The 17,482-nt window shown below is 49.8% G+C and overlaps 1 protein-coding gene across 1 annotated transcript in view; it reads right to left on the reverse strand.

The window, feature by feature from the left end:
* Positions 1 to 1,270: 1,270 nt before the first annotated feature.
* LOC119445375 (tRNA pseudouridine synthase-like 1) overlaps positions 1,271 to 17,482 on the reverse strand; it is a 136,759-nt gene continuing 120,547 nt past the window's right edge. Inside the window, exons 6-7 of the mRNA XM_049664510.1 lie at positions 4,426 to 4,609; positions 1,271 to 2,255 (exon numbers count right to left, since the gene is read on the reverse strand). Coding sequence (XP_049520467.1) covers positions 2,137 to 2,255; positions 4,426 to 4,609 — 303 coding nt within the window. The 3' untranslated portion in view covers positions 1,271 to 2,136. The remainder of the gene's footprint in view (positions 2,256 to 4,425; positions 4,610 to 17,482) is intronic.

The raw sequence follows: 17,482 nt of genomic DNA on the forward strand, positions 1-17,482 counted from the left end.
GCTGGAAATAAAATTAGTTGAAAGTTTGGTGCCCTATCCTGTCTCGCCTTGGTTTTCCTTCTTCTTTCCTCGCGCCACAACTCATTTGTTTATCTTCTGTGGTGACAACACGCCAGTTGATGAACGACATCGCTGTTGACAGGCGGGGCTGGGTAGGCTTAGGAATGGTTTGGCGTTCAACAGCGCTCAGTCGAGGGCACGGCGGCTTACTTGGCGGGCGAAGTGGCTGTGGCAGGTTGCAGATGTCGACTGCGCCTTGTGTGAGCGGAGGAAGCGGGCGGAAAGGGTGGAAAACGTTTAATTGGCACAATTACAAAGTACGTTGACATTGTTTGAGGCTGAAAAACTTTGGCTCACCGCTCTCTTCTCTGGAAAACGTCCAACGGCACTCAGGATGGCTTGACCTGGTTTCCGAATAAAGCTATGTTTAGAGCTGAAGCTCACAGTATTATTCCAAATGTGCGACAAAGTTCTCAAACGTTATTTTCGTTGTCACTCTATGAAAACCCAAACAGATTATTATGTCCGACTGATTCAGCACTGCGCTTATTAATCTCTAACTCGCACAACCAGGGGGACGAGGATTGACGGTCCATTGAACTCAGTACGTACCATACCTCCTTGGCAAATTGCGATGCATACGCGTCATAGTATTTGAATCGCGAGCTTTCTTTGAAGCAAATGTAGCCATTCTAACTCACAAAAATTCTTATGAGAGATAACATTTAATTTTCGCTTTCAATCAGCACTGCTGTATATAGTGTAGAGCTCAAAAACGATCTGAAAGGTGTATTGACACAGAAAACTGACATATTTTTCTTCCCTGTTGCACTAAGTTCTTAATGTCCCATTTATCACAGCTGGAAGCCAACTTTGCTTCAGGAAGCAAAATTACTTCTGTGGCATGGCCCTTCTGTAAGCCGCGCAGCCTTGAGGTAGCAACCTTAAGCAAATGGTTAGAATTGTCAATAGCAGTTGCTATCAGCATGCAAAATCCATAGGCAAGAACTTAAACTAAGTTGTTACGCAAATAATTTGCAGTCTATAAATACCAATACACAGACAGTGTAATCATGGTTACAGGTCATAAATATTTTATTATTTAAACCAGAACAAAGTTTTTATATGTGCTTATGTTCTGATGGACGTACTGATAGGCACCGATTTTATTTGCAATATATAAATGAAACAAATCTTGTAAACAGAACAGGCTACTGAGAATCACACACACACACACACACACACACACACACACACACACACACACACACACACACACACACACACACACACACACAGGCTGTCGAAAACACGCATGGCAGTAGGCCTGAGGCGCGGCTTGTCCCTCGGCAACGATACGGCATCACCGTTTATCGTGAAATCGTCTGTACGGAGATGGATGATGGATCAAAGTGCTTTGCGCACACACGCACATGCTTGGACTTGAAGCTGAAATCGTCCGTTTCTTGTGCCATGGTATGGCTCGCTTCCAATTCTCGAAGTGCTCACGAACACTCGGCATGCAAAATAGCGATACCTTTTCGGTAATGCCTTTGTAGCTGGAACGGCCCTCCGGCAAAGGACACCTGAACGGCATCGTCAGGCGAACGTGCCGCTTCAATTGTAGAATGCCAGAATTCGGATCTTGCCTAAAAATCAATCGCAAATATAAAGTATGTGTCCAAATTTTCAGCCCACGCCGGCCACATCTGCAGTCTCTCCGGGTTTGACACGGAGAAAGGTGGCCTCTCAGCTGCAGTGGCGCCGCAGCACGGCGGATTCATGCGACATATGAAGCTCTCCCATAGAGTGACGGCGGAGTTTCGTGACCAAAAAGTGTTGAGGGACTATGATGATGCCAAGAAGGCTCATGACCTATTTGGGGGTCATGACCCACAGTTTTAAAAAACACTGCTCTAGGCAAACCTTAATATATCATCGTTTATTACAACTGTATGTATCTTGTGCGCAATACAGTTACTATTGGCAGCAGAGGTGAACGTCACATGGGCTCTGCGAAAAAGGCTGTAACTGCGCACAGGTGGCCAGATATCTTGGTATGCCGTTTGTAATTCGTGGCAACATGGTGCTGCAATCTGTTTACAAGCTGCATGGCCAAACCCGTAAAATGTTGACTCAGGACGCGGTCGCTTGCTCAACTTCCTCCTCATCGCCGTCCTCTTGAAGCGGCGCCTTCTTCTTGGCCTCGTACATCTCGGCCACCTCATCCGGCATCTCTGCATTGGCGTCCAGGTCTGCAAGACAGTGACATTGCCTGGCTGTCAATGGTTGGTTCATTTAATCAAGAGTTCGACGGAAGCCTGTTTGGCGAGGCAGAAGCATATTAAACAAAGACTTGGCACTTCACAAAACAAACACTTCACGTTTGTAAAACGTGAAGGAGAAAGCATGCCACATGTGGAAGACGCCGACGAACGCGCGAGCAGTGGCACGAGTGCGAGGGGCAGTATGGGAACATTGGCACGGCATCGGAGCCAGCTGTGGAAGAGGACGATGAACGCACGAGCACGTCTGTGACCACGTGACATGTGCAATCAAGCACGCACAAGGCACACCTTTAGTAAGCCGGAGCTGCAGAGCAGCCGTGGCTTCAGGGGAGCGTGCTCGTCTCGCAACGTGGAGGCCCGCGTTTGATTCCCACCCAGACCAAAATGTACCAAATTTTCTTTTCAAAGCCACTAACTTACTTTGCTTACAGGAACGTACAGTACAGTTGTCAGTAGCGCTTGTCCTGTCTGTCTCACCTTACTTTGCCCCGTCTGTGGTGCTTCACCGTACTCAAGTATGCATCACCAACTGGCCCGAAATTGTACTCTTCTGAAGAAACTATACCGACGCGGTTACTACTAGAATCACTGCATATTCAGACAACGCAATAAACAGGACACGGGGTTACCTGCCCAACATCTACGCACGCGCTCTGAACCATCTCACCTAAACTGAGAGCCATGGCGTTTACTGTTCCTTTTAAACACCTTGTTTAAAAGGAACAGTAAATGCCATGGCTCTCGGTTACGTTGGCATGGCACCCCGACACGTTATGTTTTCGTCTTATATTATACATTTCACATTTTAGGCGAGGTTTTGTTTTATTTCACCTAGTTGGTTCATTACGGACATGCATTCCATATCGTGATCGCATTGGAATGGCGGAGTTTGGAATAAAACTGCTGTTTCATAACAGCGGTTCCATAACGTCCTTGTTTTCAATCGTCACCAATTCTGAATGGAGGGTACCCAATGGCTATTTCGTTTTCAACGCAGAGGCTACACATTTGACATGGGCATCCCATGACACTTTGAACGACATGAGTGCCCAGCCTAGAGAATGTCCAGCAGTGACAACGTAAAACATCCCAGCAAAGCAAGCAAGAAGCACTGTCAGGAAGAGGCGCCTTCTGTTGGATCAAATGCATATGCCCTGTGATTTTGCCAGTTATCTCTTCGATGGCATCAATCAATCATGTGGGCTTTGCGAAAAAGGCTGCAATTGCGCACAGTCAGCCTGAGCATTCACAGCTGTGCTCTGTCCTCACATATTTATGAAAACCAAGGCCAGACCATTAACAACATACCGGTTCCTCAGGTGCAACTTGATGTCAGGATGCGGAGTTTCAGAACTCACATTACTGAAGCCATCTGATGCAAATTATGTTTTAATAAATGACATAGGAGCGTTTGAGAAGATGGTGTCAGTAAAACTGCATACGCACATGTATGGTTAAGCTTTTCTGCGCTACACGAGCTCGGCCCGAGAAAGCAAACGGTAGCGCCGCCTTCTGACTCAAGTTCTCACTGCGCTTCAGTAACTTTAATTCTTTGGCAATTGTAAAGTCAAAAAATGGCCCAATCGGGCACTCTTAGGCTCTAATCGAAGACGCTGGAGCGAACACTCGCTGGCTGGAGGTAAGTGGCTGCATCTGCTAGTAACTATAACGAAACATCGGGCCCCTCAGTTCCCATCACTGTTCTCGAGTTGCTTCCTCGGTGTAGATGTGGTGGTTCCAGCAAGTAGACGGGGAGTACACTGGACGAATGCTGAACAAAGTTTTAATTCCATAGAAAGTCCCACAGATTGGGGCCGCGCATGCATAGAACGCAAGAAAAGGAATAACTTTAAACGGCAAAGAGCACGTGCTCAGCACGGTATCATCAGTGTCTGGATTAAGAATTTATCAGTGAGTTGGGGACTGTAGTTTCACTTACGCAAAACTATGAGCCCAACTTTCGAATATGGAATGCCAAGTCGTAGACCGCAGTAGTTACGGTAAGTCCTTGTGCATTCCTTCTTCTGACCTTCATGCTTCCTCATCTAGACGACCACACTCAAGTTTTCAGCATGTACTGCATCGCCCTGCACTGAATGCATGCACTGAAAACCTGTGCTCGGCTCAGGCCTCTTACGTGTGGGGTCATACTGCACACGCATCAGGTAAAGCCCGCAGGCAGGCACGACGGTGACGTTGCCGGGCCAGTTGTTCTTGCTCGGGTTCTCCAGAAGGCGGCGCACCACCAGAAGGGGATCATCATCCAGTTTCTCAGGTCCTGACAGGCCGGCGTGCAGTGCCATGCTCACCATGCGCCGCACCTGCGCAGTCATTTCTAGCATTTCTACTAACTGAGTTTTGAATACAAATCAAACACTACACACTGACTACTCGTATTCTAAAATGAACACTTCAGTATATTAGAATATTTGAAACTAACTTAATATTTTGCAACAACCGAATACTAGTATGTGCACTGTTCTTCGTCTGCTAAACAAAGTATCAGAAATTATAAGAATCAAGTCAAATTTTAAATTCCTGAATGGTTATTTTCGACTAAAAGCTACACACGAAGCTTGATTGTGGCCCAAAAGACCTTACAAGGTCTTTTGGGCCACAAAGTGCAAAGTAATATTATTTGCAGTCACTTGGAGATACTCAGATTATTGTCTTGCATCCCACCTAATTAATAATTAGTCTTAATTAAGTGATCAACTTCTCAAATAATATAACTAGATAAAAAGTGCCAATGAGAAAATTGTAGAGCAACATGAAAAACTCCAAGTAGCATGGAACTATTTACAAAACGCAATTCATGTAAACACTTAGCAAATCTACATACACACACACACAAAATTCATTTTAATATACACGGTCACGCACATAACTTAAGCAAAACATTAAAGATATTCAAATGCCACGTGGCTCAGCAGAACCAAAGTAACTTTATTTGCAGTCACTTGGAAATACTAAAAATTATTGTCTTGCATCCCACTTAATTATTAATTAGTCTTAATTAATTGATAAACTTCTTAAATAATATAACTAGATGAAAAGTGCCAATGAGAAAATTGTAGAGCAACATGAAAAACTCGCGAAACAGCTTCATTTTGCTCAATCCGTGCTACATAAGTCTTTTTCTGAGCGTGAAAGAAGCCCGCGAATACATGCAAAGTGCCTTGAGAGGCCAATTGCCCGGTAATTTTGCATGTATGTATTTATTTATTTATTTATTTATTTCGTAGTGAAGAGGAATACCCGTTGCTGCAGCTACATCGCCAGTCGTTCGGGAGGCGCGAGCTCGAGATTGCCTGAGCTGTTCTGGTTGAGATACTCTGCCTGCTGTTCTCTTGTCCTGTATTCATATTAGATTCTGGTGGAAGTGTTGCGGTTTTCCCCCAACCTGGAATTACGCACCCAAATTCTGCCGTCCGTCATGCCTGACAACCCCAGCCCGACATCCCCACCGGTTACTCCAGCCATCGTATGTGCCGGTGCCCAGCATCAGCGGGATCCTGACATCTTCAGCGGCACCGATGAGAAAGACGTTGAAGATTGGCTGGAATCGTATGAACGCGCCAGCAACACTAACAAATGGGACGATCCCTTCAAGCTCAGCAACGCGATCTTCTATTTATCGGGCGTCGCCAAGCTCTGGTTCAAAAACCACGAAGCCGATCTCCGCACGTGGGCTAGCTTCAAAACCAGCATCGCAGACGTTTTCGGCCGCCCTGGCGTGCGCAAACGTCGCGATGAACAACGCCTACGCAGCCGATCCCAGCAAATTGGTGAAACGTTCACCAGCTATATAGAGGACATCGTCGACCTCTGCCGGCGTGTCAACCCGAAGATGGCAGAGGCGGACAATGCATGTCACATCATGAAGGGCATTTCCGACGATGCCTTTCATATGCTGCTGTCCAAAAACCCAAGCACTGTTTCTCAAGTCATTGAGCTTTGCCAGAGTTTCGATGAGCACTGCAGACAGCGTCTTCTCACGCGGTGCCCACCTGTGTCCGACAAAACCCTCGCGAGCATGACCGCGGCTCCTGAGATGGACTCCCTGCTTGGGTAGATAAAGGAGTTCGTCCGTGCTGAGGTCGCTCGTCAGCTTTCGCTGCTGTCCTCCACCACGCCACCACCCTCACCTTTGCCGGCCAACGTTCGCCAGGTCATCCACGAGCAAGTTTGCGCAGCTCTCCCTTCTGCCCACGAGACTCCGCCGGTGCCAACTCCAGTTGCTTTTCCCGAGGTGACTGCACCTCTCAGCTATGCTGAGGCTCTCGCGCGGCCACCACCTCAGAACTTTGCGCCATTCCCATCAGCCGTGCCACTGCGTCCAGCTCCTCAATTCGTTCAGCCGTGGTACCCACACACCAGTGGACAATGGCGCACTCCTTACAACCAGCCAATATGTTTTGAGTGTGGTCTGCCTGGCCACATTGCACGATTTTGCCGTCGCCGTGCACCATCTTACTGCTGTCACTTGGACACCGAACCACACGTTTCCCCATCCTCCGCATCTCAGAACCCTGGCCCGATGTCTTCCTATTCCGACCACCGCCCTCTTGTTGACCGCCGTTCGCCATCACCTCAACGCCGCTCGCTTTCGAAGATGCGTCGTCCTTTCACGGCTGAGTGGGAAAACTAATCGCCGCAGTTCCAGAGGAAAGAACTGCGTCACCCACGAACAGACCAAGGCCTCTCTCTACTCCGACTAATGTTATTGACGCATATGTGGATGGCGTCGCTGCACTCGCTCTCATTGACGCTGGTGCCGCAGTTTCAGTTATCAGTGCCAAACTTTGCCGTTCGCTCAGAAAAGTTACGACGCCCCTGTCGAACGTAGCACTTCGTACTGCAAGCACTGACCGCATCATGCCTGCAGCTGCGTGTACTGCTCGTGTTGTGATCAACGGCCTCCTCTACATCGTCGAATTTTGGTGCTGTGTTCTTGTTCCCACGATCTTATTTTGGGCTGGGACTTCCTTTCCATTAATAAGGCCGTCATCGACTGTTCTCGTGCTGAAGTGGAATTTCAAACGCTGTGTCATGCCCCACTCCTTGACGCTTGTGAACCTGAAGATAAAGTATTTGTTGCCGAAGACGTTACAATTCCACCGCACTCATCTGTCCTTGCCACAGTGTCATGCAACAGTGTTGATGGTGCCAGCGCACTTTTTACGCCATCTGCCATTTTCGCTCGTTGCAAATGTTCCCCGCTGCCTTTCGCTTTTTTGGACGTTCATGCCGGCGTCAGCAGACTACTCGTTGCCAACTGATTGTCCTGTCCTCTCACGTTGCTTCGTGGGGAGTGCGTTGGCCGCGTCCATTGTGTGTCGACACTGCTGCCATCATTGACATGCCAACTGGTTCCATCGCCACTCATGAGGTCGCCGGAGTGACCTGTAACCCCGCGCAGGAGCAGACTTCGGCCGATGTTTTACATGGCTCCATCGCCGACACGTTGATCGTTTCCCCAATGCGCCCAGCTTCTACGCCTTCTTGACAAGTTCCGTTTCTCTTTCGACTGCCAGCATGTTCCCTTGGGCCGCACGTCAACTGTTTGTCATCGCATCGACACGGGTACCAGTGCGCCACTGCGACAAAGGCCATATCATGTATCCGCGACAGAGCGCCGTGTTATTGATGACCAAGTAGCTGACATGCTGAAGCTCGGCGTCATTCAGCCTTCGGATAGCCCCTGGGCATCTCCCATTGTTCTTGTTAAGAAGAAGGACGGATCGATTTGATTCTGTGTCGATTACAGTAGAATCTCGATGATACGAATCTCATGGGGTCACAAAAAATATTCGTATTAGCCGAAATTCGTATCATCAAAACACAATTAAAACTAGCTAAATTAAAGAGTTTGAGGTGAACTCACTCAGGCACACGCACGTAAAAAGCATTTGCAGTATAGATTACTAAGTAACTGTTTATAGTGCAAACTGGCTACAACGCGGCCTTTTCCGACTCCTGTTTACCCTCTCATAGAACTCTATCTATATGCATGCCGCTTACAGTGCAGTCGCGTGAGACGAAATACCGGTTATAATGCGGCTTCCGCTGGAAAATCTCGCCGACAAGGGCGGTAGCGAGCACGCTTCTCAACGAGGTGCGCCCACCGATGGTAGAGGAGATCAACAAGGGTGATGAGGAGGAGGAGCATGAGACGTGGAGCACGAGTCCAAGGGCGATAAAATTGTCGCCGCGCGCCGTATGTGCGAATGAAAGCGCGCCTTTCGCGCGGGGGACGCGCGCCTTTACACACGGAGAGCGAATGCACAGCGGAGAGCAAACGCGACTTCCGTCACGGCCGGGCGCGCCAGTTGAGCCCGGCCCTGCTTCCGTCGCGCGAAAGGCCGGGGGCTATGGGAGGGAGGGGGGGGGGGGGGGCGACGCTGCGCTGTGGGGCACCAAATGCGTATCTTGGAACCGGGCGCGAGGGTAACTGGCGACGCAATCTCTCACGCAAAAGGAGCAAAGCGGGAAGGCAGCGCAGGAGGGAGGGAGGGAGGGGGGGGGGGGCGGCTTTTACTTTGCCAACAAATGCGTTCTTGTACTTTGCGCCTGTGCCGGCTGTCGGGGTTGTCGCGCGCACCGTATCTTGAAAGCGATCTCCACACGGATCTGACCTTCGTATGCGCTGTGCTTACGCCGCTCAGTTTCCGTTGAAGCGATAGACCGCACGAACCTTCGCTGGCTGCGGCGGCCGCGCTTCCCCACGCCTGCGTGGGGAAAAGCGCAAAAGCAAGAAAAGCGCCACCGCGTCAAACTCTTCGCGCCCAGTTGCGGCCTCCGCGCTGTCCGGCACCGCGTCCGTGCCACCGCACCAAAAGAAAAAAGGAGAAAGCGCGTGACTGCGCGCTGTTCTCTTTCTCGGCCGTCGGTGGGGCGGCGTTTATTCGTATCAACCGACACGGGTCGAAAATCGATTCGTAACAACCGTTCTCTAGCATGTTGCAAAGTAATGGGGCTCGGCCGGGACCACAGAAAAATTCGTATCATCCGGAAATTCGTATTAGCCGTGGTCGTATCATCAAGATTCCACTGTACCGTCATCTTAACAATATAACTCGTAAAAATGTTTACCCTCTTCTAAGAATTGACGACGCCCTTGACTGTCTCCAAGGCGTGGAGTTCTTCTCTTCTATCGACTTGCGCAGTGGCTATTGGCAAGTCCCCATGGCACCCGAAGACCAACCTAAAACGGCCTTTGTAACACCAGATGGCCTATATGAATTTCGTGTTATGCCTTTTGGGCTTTACAACGCCCCCGCAACATTTGAGCGTATGATGGACAACCTTTTGCATGGTCTCAAGTGGAAAATGTGCCTGTGCTACTTAGATGATGTGGTTATTTTCTCGCCCGATTTTTCAACCCATCTCTGTAGGCTGGAGGAAGTGTTACGGTGCCTAACTTCCGCCGGCCTTCAGCTCAACCTCAAGAAATGCCACTTTGGTGCAAGTCTGCTCACCATCCTTGGCCATGTGGTATCTAAACACGGTATTCTTCCTGAAGCTTCCAAGCTCCGTGCAGTTGCTGATTTTCCCAAACCTTCCTCCGTAAGAGAACTTCGCAGCTTCCTTGGCCTGTGTTCTTACTTTCGCCGCTTCATTCAGAATTTTGCGTCCATCACCGCTCCCTTGAATCAGCTTCTACGGAGCGACTTGAACAATTACGCCTGGTACCCTGCTTGTGACGATGCCTTGCAAGAGTTGCGTCCTCTATTAACATCGCCACCTATACTGCGTCACTTCGACCCCACAGCTCCGACCGAATTACACAACAACGCCAGCGGTGTTGGACTCGGCGCTGTGCTCGCGCAGCGCAAGTCTGGATTTGACGAGTACGTCGTTGCATACGCAAGCCGCACCCTCAGCAAAGCCGACAAGAATTGTTCCGTTACGGAGGAGGAGTGTTTGGCCATAATCTGAGCACTTCGTAAATTTCGACCCTACCATTATGGCTGTACTTTCAACGTGATTAGAGATCACCATGCACTTTGTTGGCTGTCCACATTGAAGGACCCCTCAGGTCGATTAGCTCACTGGGCTTTGCGGTTGCAAGATTTCGACGTGCGCGTTGTCTACAGGTCTGGCCGCCGCCACACCGACGCCAACGCGCTTTCCCGTTCGCCCATGTCAACCGAAAGCGATGCCTGCCTCTCTGCCGCTGACCAAGTACTTTCGTTCCCAGCAGGCTGCGACATGGCTTCGAAGCAACGCAAGGATGCCTGGATTAGTGCTCTTACCCACTTCCTTCCTTTCAAACCCTTCGACTGTTCCTCCACCTTCTCGAGCTCGCGCCTCCCGGACGACTGGTGATGTGGCTGCAGCGCCGGGTATTCCTCTTCACTACAATCGAATTCAATATGAATACAGGACAAGAGAACAGCAGGCAGCGTGTCTCAACCAGAACAGCTCAGGCAATCTCGAGCTCGCGCCTCCCGGACGACTGGCAATGTGGCTGCAGCGCTGGGTATTCCTCTTCACTACAATCGAATCCAATATGAATACAGGACAAGAGAACAGCAGGCAGCGTGTCTCAACCAGAACAGCTCAGGCAATCTCGAGCTCGCGCCTCCCGGACGACTGGCGATGTGGCTGCAGCGCCAGGTATTCCTCTTCACTACAATCGAATCCAATATGAATACAGGACAAGAGAACAGCAGGCAGCGTGTCTCAACCAGAACAGCTCAGGCAATCTCGAGCTCGCGCCTCCCGGACGACTGGCGATGTGGCTGCAGCGCCAGGTATTCCTCTTCACTACAATCGAATCCAATATGAATACAGGACAAGAGAACAGCAGGCAGCGTGTATCAACCAGAACAGCTCAGGCAATCTCGAGCTCGCGCCTCCCGGACGACTGGCGATGTGGCTGCAGCGCCAGGTATTCCTCTTCACTACAATCGAATCCAATATGAATACAGGACAAGAGAACAGCAGGCAGCGTGTCTCAACCAGAACAGCTCAGGCAATCTCGAGCTCACGCCTCCCGGACGACTGGCGATGTGGCTGCAGCGCCAGGTATTCCTCTTCACTACAATCGAATCCAATATGAATACAGGACAAGAGAACAGCAGGCAGCGTGTCTCAACCAGAACAGCTCAGGCAATCTCGAGCTCGCGCCTCCCGGACGAGTGGCGATGTGGCTGCAGCGCCAGGTATTCCTCTTCACTACAATCGAATCCAATATGAATACAGGACAAGAGAACAGCAGGCAGCGTGTATCAACCAGAACAGCTCAGGCAATCTCGAGCTCGCGCCTCCCGGACGACTGGCGATGTGGCTGCAGCGCCAGGTATTCCTCTTCACTACAATCGAATCCAATATGAATACAGGACAAGAGAACAGCAGGCAGCGTGTATCAACCAGAACAGCTCAGGCAATCTCGAGCTCGCGCCTCCCGGACGACTGGCGATGTGGCTGCAGCGCCAGGTATTCCTCTTCACTACAATCGAATCCAATATGAATACAGGACAAGAGAACAGCAGGCAGCGTGTCTCAACCAGAACAGCTCAGGCAATCTCGAGCTCACGCCTCCCGGACGACTGGCGATGTGGCTGCAGCGCCAGGTATTCCTCTTCACTACAATCGAATCCAATATGAATACAGGACAAGAGAACAGCAGGCAGCGTGTCTCAACCAGAACAGCTCAGGCAATCTCGAGCTCGCGCCTCCCGGACGACTGGCGATGTGGCTGCAGCGCCGGGTATTCCTCTTCACTACAATCGAATCCAATATGAATATAGGACAAGAGAACAGCAGGCAGCGTGTCTCAACCAGAACAGCTCAGGCAATCTCGAGCTCGCGCCTCCCGGACTGGTGATGTGGCTGCAGCGCCGGGTATTCCTCTTCACTACAATCGAATCCAATATGAATACAGGACAAGAGAACAGCAGGAAGCGTGTCTCAACCAGAACAGCTCAGGCAATCTCGAGCTCGCGCCTCCCGGACTGGCGATGTGGCTGCAGCGCCGGGTATTCCTCTTCACTACAATCGAATCCAATATGAATACAGGACAAGAGAACAGCAGGAAGCGTGTCTCAACCAGAACAGCTCAGGCAATCTCGAGCTCGCGCCTCCCGGACGACTGGCAATGTGGCTGCAGCGCCAGGTATTCCTCTTCACTACAATCGAATCCAATATGAATACAGGACAAGAGAACAGCAGGCAGCGTGTATCAACCAGAACAGCTCAGGCAATCTCGAGCTCGCGCCTCCCGGACGACTGGCGATGTGGCTGCAGCGCCAGGTATTCCTCTTCACTACAATCGAATCCAATATGAATACAGGACAAGAGAACAGCAGGCAGCGTGTCTCAACCAGAACAGCTCAGGCAATCTCGAGCTCGCGCCTCCCGGACGACTGGCGATGTGGCTGCAGCGCCAGGTATTCCTCTTCACTACAATCGAATCCAATATGAATACAGGACAAGAGAACAGCAGGCAGCGTGTATCAACCAGAACAGCTCAGGCAATCTCGAGCTCGCGCCTCCCGGACGACTGGCGATGTGGCTGCAGCGCCAGGTATTCCTCTTCACTACAATCGAATCCAATATGAATACAGGACAAGAGAACAGCAGGCAGCGTGTATCAACCAGAACAGCTCAGGCAATCTCGAGCTCGCGCCTCCCGGACGACTGGCGATGTGGCTGCAGCGCCAGGTATTCCTCTTCACTACAATCGAATCCAATATGAATACAGGACAAGAGAACAGCAGGCAGCGTGTCTCAACCAGAACAGCTCAGGCAATCTCGAGCTCGCGCCTCCCGGACGACTGGCAATGTGGCTGCAGCGCCAGGTATTCCTCTTCACTACAATCGAATCCAATATGAATACAGGACAAGAGAACAGCAGGCAGCGTGTATCAACCAGAACAGCTCAGGCAATCTCGAGCTCGCGCCTCCCGGACGACTGGCAATGTGGCTGCAGCGCCAGGTATTCCTCTTCACTACAATCGAATCCAATATGAATACAGGACAAGAGAACAGCAGGCAGCGTGTCTCAACCAGAACAGCTCAGGCAATCTCGAGCTCGCGCCTCCCGGACTGGCGATGTGGCTGCAGCGCCGGGTATTCCTCTTCACTACAATCGAATCCAATATGAATACAGGACAAGAGAACAGCAGGAAGCGTGTCTCAACCAGAACAGCTCAGGCAATCTCGAGCTCGCGCCTCCCGGACGACTGGCAATGTGGCTGCAGCGCCAGGTATTCCTCTTCACTACAATCGAATCCAATATGAATACAGGACAAGAGAACAGCAGGCAGCGTGTATCAACCAGAACAGCTCAGGCAATCTCGAGCTCGCGCCTCCCGGACGACTGGCGATGTGGCTGCAGCGCCAGGTATTCCTCTTCACTACAATCGAATCCAATATGAATACAGGACAAGAGAACAGCAGGCAGCGTGTCTCAACCAGAACAGCTCAGGCAATCTCGAGCTCGCGCCTCCCGGACGACTGGCGATGTGGCTGCAGCGCCAGGTATTCCTCTTCACTACAATCGAATCCAATATGAATACAGGACAAGAGAACAGCAGGAAGCGTGTCTCAACCAGAACAGCTCAGGCAATCTCGAGCTCGCGCCTCCCGGACGACTGGCAATGTGGCTGCAGCGCCAGGTATTCCTTTTCACTACAATCGAATCCAATATGAATACAGGACAAGAGAACAGCAGGCAGCGTGTATCAACCAGAACAGCTCAGGCAATCTCGAGCTCGCGCCTCCCGGACGACTGGCAATGTGGCTGCAGCGCCAGGTATTCCTCTTCACTACAATCGAATCCAATATGAATACAGGACAAGAGAACAGCAGGCAGCGTGTATCAACCAGAACAGCTCAGGCAATCTCGAGCTCGCGCCTCCCGGACGACTGGCGATGTGGCTGCAGCGCCAGGTATTCCTCTTCACTACAATCGAATCCAATATGAATACAGGACAAGAGAACAGCAGGCAGCGTGTCTCAACCAGAACAGCTCAGGCAATCTCGAGCTCGCGCCTCCCGGACGACTGGCGATGTGGCTGCAGCGCTGGGTATTCCTCTTCACTACAATTTATTTATTTATTAACCGTGTGTTCAACAGTTTTTGAATACTGATAATTTCATGCATCAATCAGGTAATCGAGAAATCTGTGGAGTACAATCAACCTCTCTATATGGCTTTCATAGATTATGAAAAGGCATTTGATTCAGTAGAGATACCAGCAGTCATAGAGGCATTGCGTAATCAAGGAGTACAGGAGGCATAAGTGAATATCTTAGCAAACATCTACAAGGATTCCACAGCTACCTTGATTCTTCACAAGAAAAGTGGAAAGTTACCTATCAAGAAAGGGGTCAGGCAAGGAGACACAATCTCTCCAATGCTATTCACTGCATGCTTAGAAGAAGTATTCAAGCTCTTGGACTGGGAAGGCTTAGGAGCTAGAATTGAATATCTCAGCAACCTTCGATTTGAAGATGACATTCTCCTATTCAGCAACAATGGAGACGAATTACAGCAAATGATTGAGGACCTTAATCGAGAAAGTGTAAGAATTGGGTTGAAGATGAATATGCAGAAGACAAAGATAATGTTCAATAGCCTGGCAAGGGAACAAGAATTCAGGATCGTCAGTCAGCCTCTAGAGTCTGTAAAGGAGTATGTTTACCTAGGTCAATTACTCACAGGGGACTCTGATCACGAGAAAGAAATTCACAGAAGAATAAAATTGGGTTGAAGTGCATACGGCAGGCATTGCCAAATCCTGACTGGGAGCTTACCACTGTCGTTGAAAAGAAAAGTGTACAATCATTGCATTCTACCGGTGCTAACATATGGGGCAGAAACTTGAAGGTTAACAAAGAAGCTAGAGAACAAGTTAAGGACCGCACAAAGAGCGATGGAACGAAAAATCTTAGGACTAACGTTAAAAGACAGGAAGAGAGCAGTGTGGATCAGAGAACAAACGGGGATAGCCGATATTCTAGTTGACATTAAGCGCAAGAAATGGAGCTGGGCAGGCCATGTAATGCGTAGGATGGATAACCGGTGGACCATTAGGGTTACAGAATGGATACCAAGAGAAGGGAAGCGCAGTCGAGGTCGGCAGAAAACCAGATGGGATGATGAAGTTAGGAAATTTGCAGGCGCAAGTTAACAGGCTAGCGCAAAACAGAGGTAATTGGAGATCGCAGGGAGAGGCCTTCGTCTTGCAGTGGACATAAAATATAGGCTGATGATGATGATGATGAATTTCATGTGATAAATCCAAGAAGGTTCGATGGGTCATTGGCTGAATGGTCAACGCGGAAGGAATTACTAGAATATTTATTAAGCTGTAAGCTGTCATCTAGCCATTCATGGTCGTTGTTGAAAATAACAGCTATCTCCATTAGTGACTGAATTCATAAAAAAAAAATAATCGAGACAAACTGAATATCCAACTTGGAATAATGGCATCGTATTCATTTCCTAAAGCTGAAAAAGTTTACTTTGTGGACAAACATAACACAACAGTAGCCTGGTATTTTGCATTTCCTGAGAGAGCTCTCCGCGTTTATTTGTTTCGGACGTTCCCACCAAGTGACAATGAAATCCTGTTTGAGCCAATGCGCCGTTTCTGCGCTCGTTTGTTATGCCCTGCTTTCCTTTCCATGCTAAGCAGCCTAGTGCTTTAGCGCCAGTATTTGTGCCAGAGCATCACAGCCATGCAGTTATTTAAATTTCAGTTTACGTCACTGCGCAGCTAACACTCAACTCTGCCCACTCTCCACAGTATGATGTTTCTTCTTTAATCCGAACATCTCAGCGCAACTGCCTCAGTCCAGTGTTCTAACTATAACCACGTTTTTCAGTGGTCCCCGTCACGACGAGTAGTAGTTCCTGCCCCTCGGGGTGCATGTTCCGGCGATATAATGTGTCATTTACAATGACGAACAGGCAAAGTGACTCGTCTGATGAGCCAGACAGCAGGCAGTTGATGAGATCATTTAAAACGTGTCCCACCGTTGCTCGTCACCAATGTGGCTGAAAGCAGAGAGCAAGAAAAGGCCGGACGGTGTATGCTCCGTGGTAGCCTCGGGGGCGTCAACGGGGGGCCGAGACAAGCAGTCGGCGTTCTGGTGTAGTCGGCTGGACTTGTACACCACAGTGTATGTGAATTCCTGGAGACGTAGAGCCCAGCGACCTAGACGTCCAGTGGGGTCCTTGAGGCTCCAAAGCCAGCACAGAGCATGGTGGTCAGTGGTAACAGTAAAAGGCCGCCCATATAAGTAGGGGCGAAATTTGCTAACTGCCCAAACAAGAGCAAGGCACTCACGCTCGGTAATGGCATAATTGTGCTCAGCAGGGGAAAGAAGCTTGCTGGTGTAGGCAATAACACGATCATAACCATGTTGGCATTGGGCTAAAACAGTGCCAATACCACTCGCGCCTGCGCGTACTTCAGTTGAAGCATTGGAATCAAAATGAGCAAGAGTAACGTGATAAGGTGTGAAAAGGCTGTGGCTTGAGCGAGATGATAAGATCTGTTAGTGGACGGGCTATGTCTGCAAAATTTCTGACAAATCGGCGGAAATACGAGCACAAGCCCATAAAGCTCTGAACATCCTTGGCACAAGTTGGTACAGGAAACTCGATGACAGCACGAACCTTGGCAGGATCGCAATGGATGCCAGTTGAGTCAATGAGATGCCCGAGGATGGTAATTTGGTGGCCACCGAAGTGGCATTTCGAAGAATTAAGTCCAGCCGCACGAAACACCAAGAAGATGGATGAAAGACGTGTGTGTGGCAGATGTCGGGGAGAACATGATCGCGTCGTCCAGGTAGCACAGGCAGATAGACCATTTAAAGCTGTGCAACAGCGTGTCCATCATTCCCTCGAATGTGGCCGGGGCATTGGACAAGCCAAATGGCATAACTTTGAACTCATAGAGGCCGTCAGCTGTAACAAATGCTGTCTTTTCACGGTCCCTGTCGTCGACGGCAATCTGCCAGTAACCAGAGCGCAGCTCGATGGATGAAAAATAGGTCGTGCCGTTAAGGCAATCGAGAGCGTCATCAATTCGTGGAAGAGGATAGACATCCTTCTTGGTGATCTTATTGAGGTGCCGATAATCAATGCAGAATAGCCATCTGTTGTCTTTCTTTTTAACTAAGACAACAGGGGAAGCCCACGGCCTCGTGGACGGCTCAATAATGCCTTT

The sequence above is a fragment of the Dermacentor silvarum genome, chromosome 3 (assembly GCF_013339745.2).
Source record: "Dermacentor silvarum isolate Dsil-2018 chromosome 3, BIME_Dsil_1.4, whole genome shotgun sequence".
NCBI lineage: Eukaryota > Metazoa > Arthropoda > Arachnida > Ixodida > Ixodidae > Dermacentor > Dermacentor silvarum.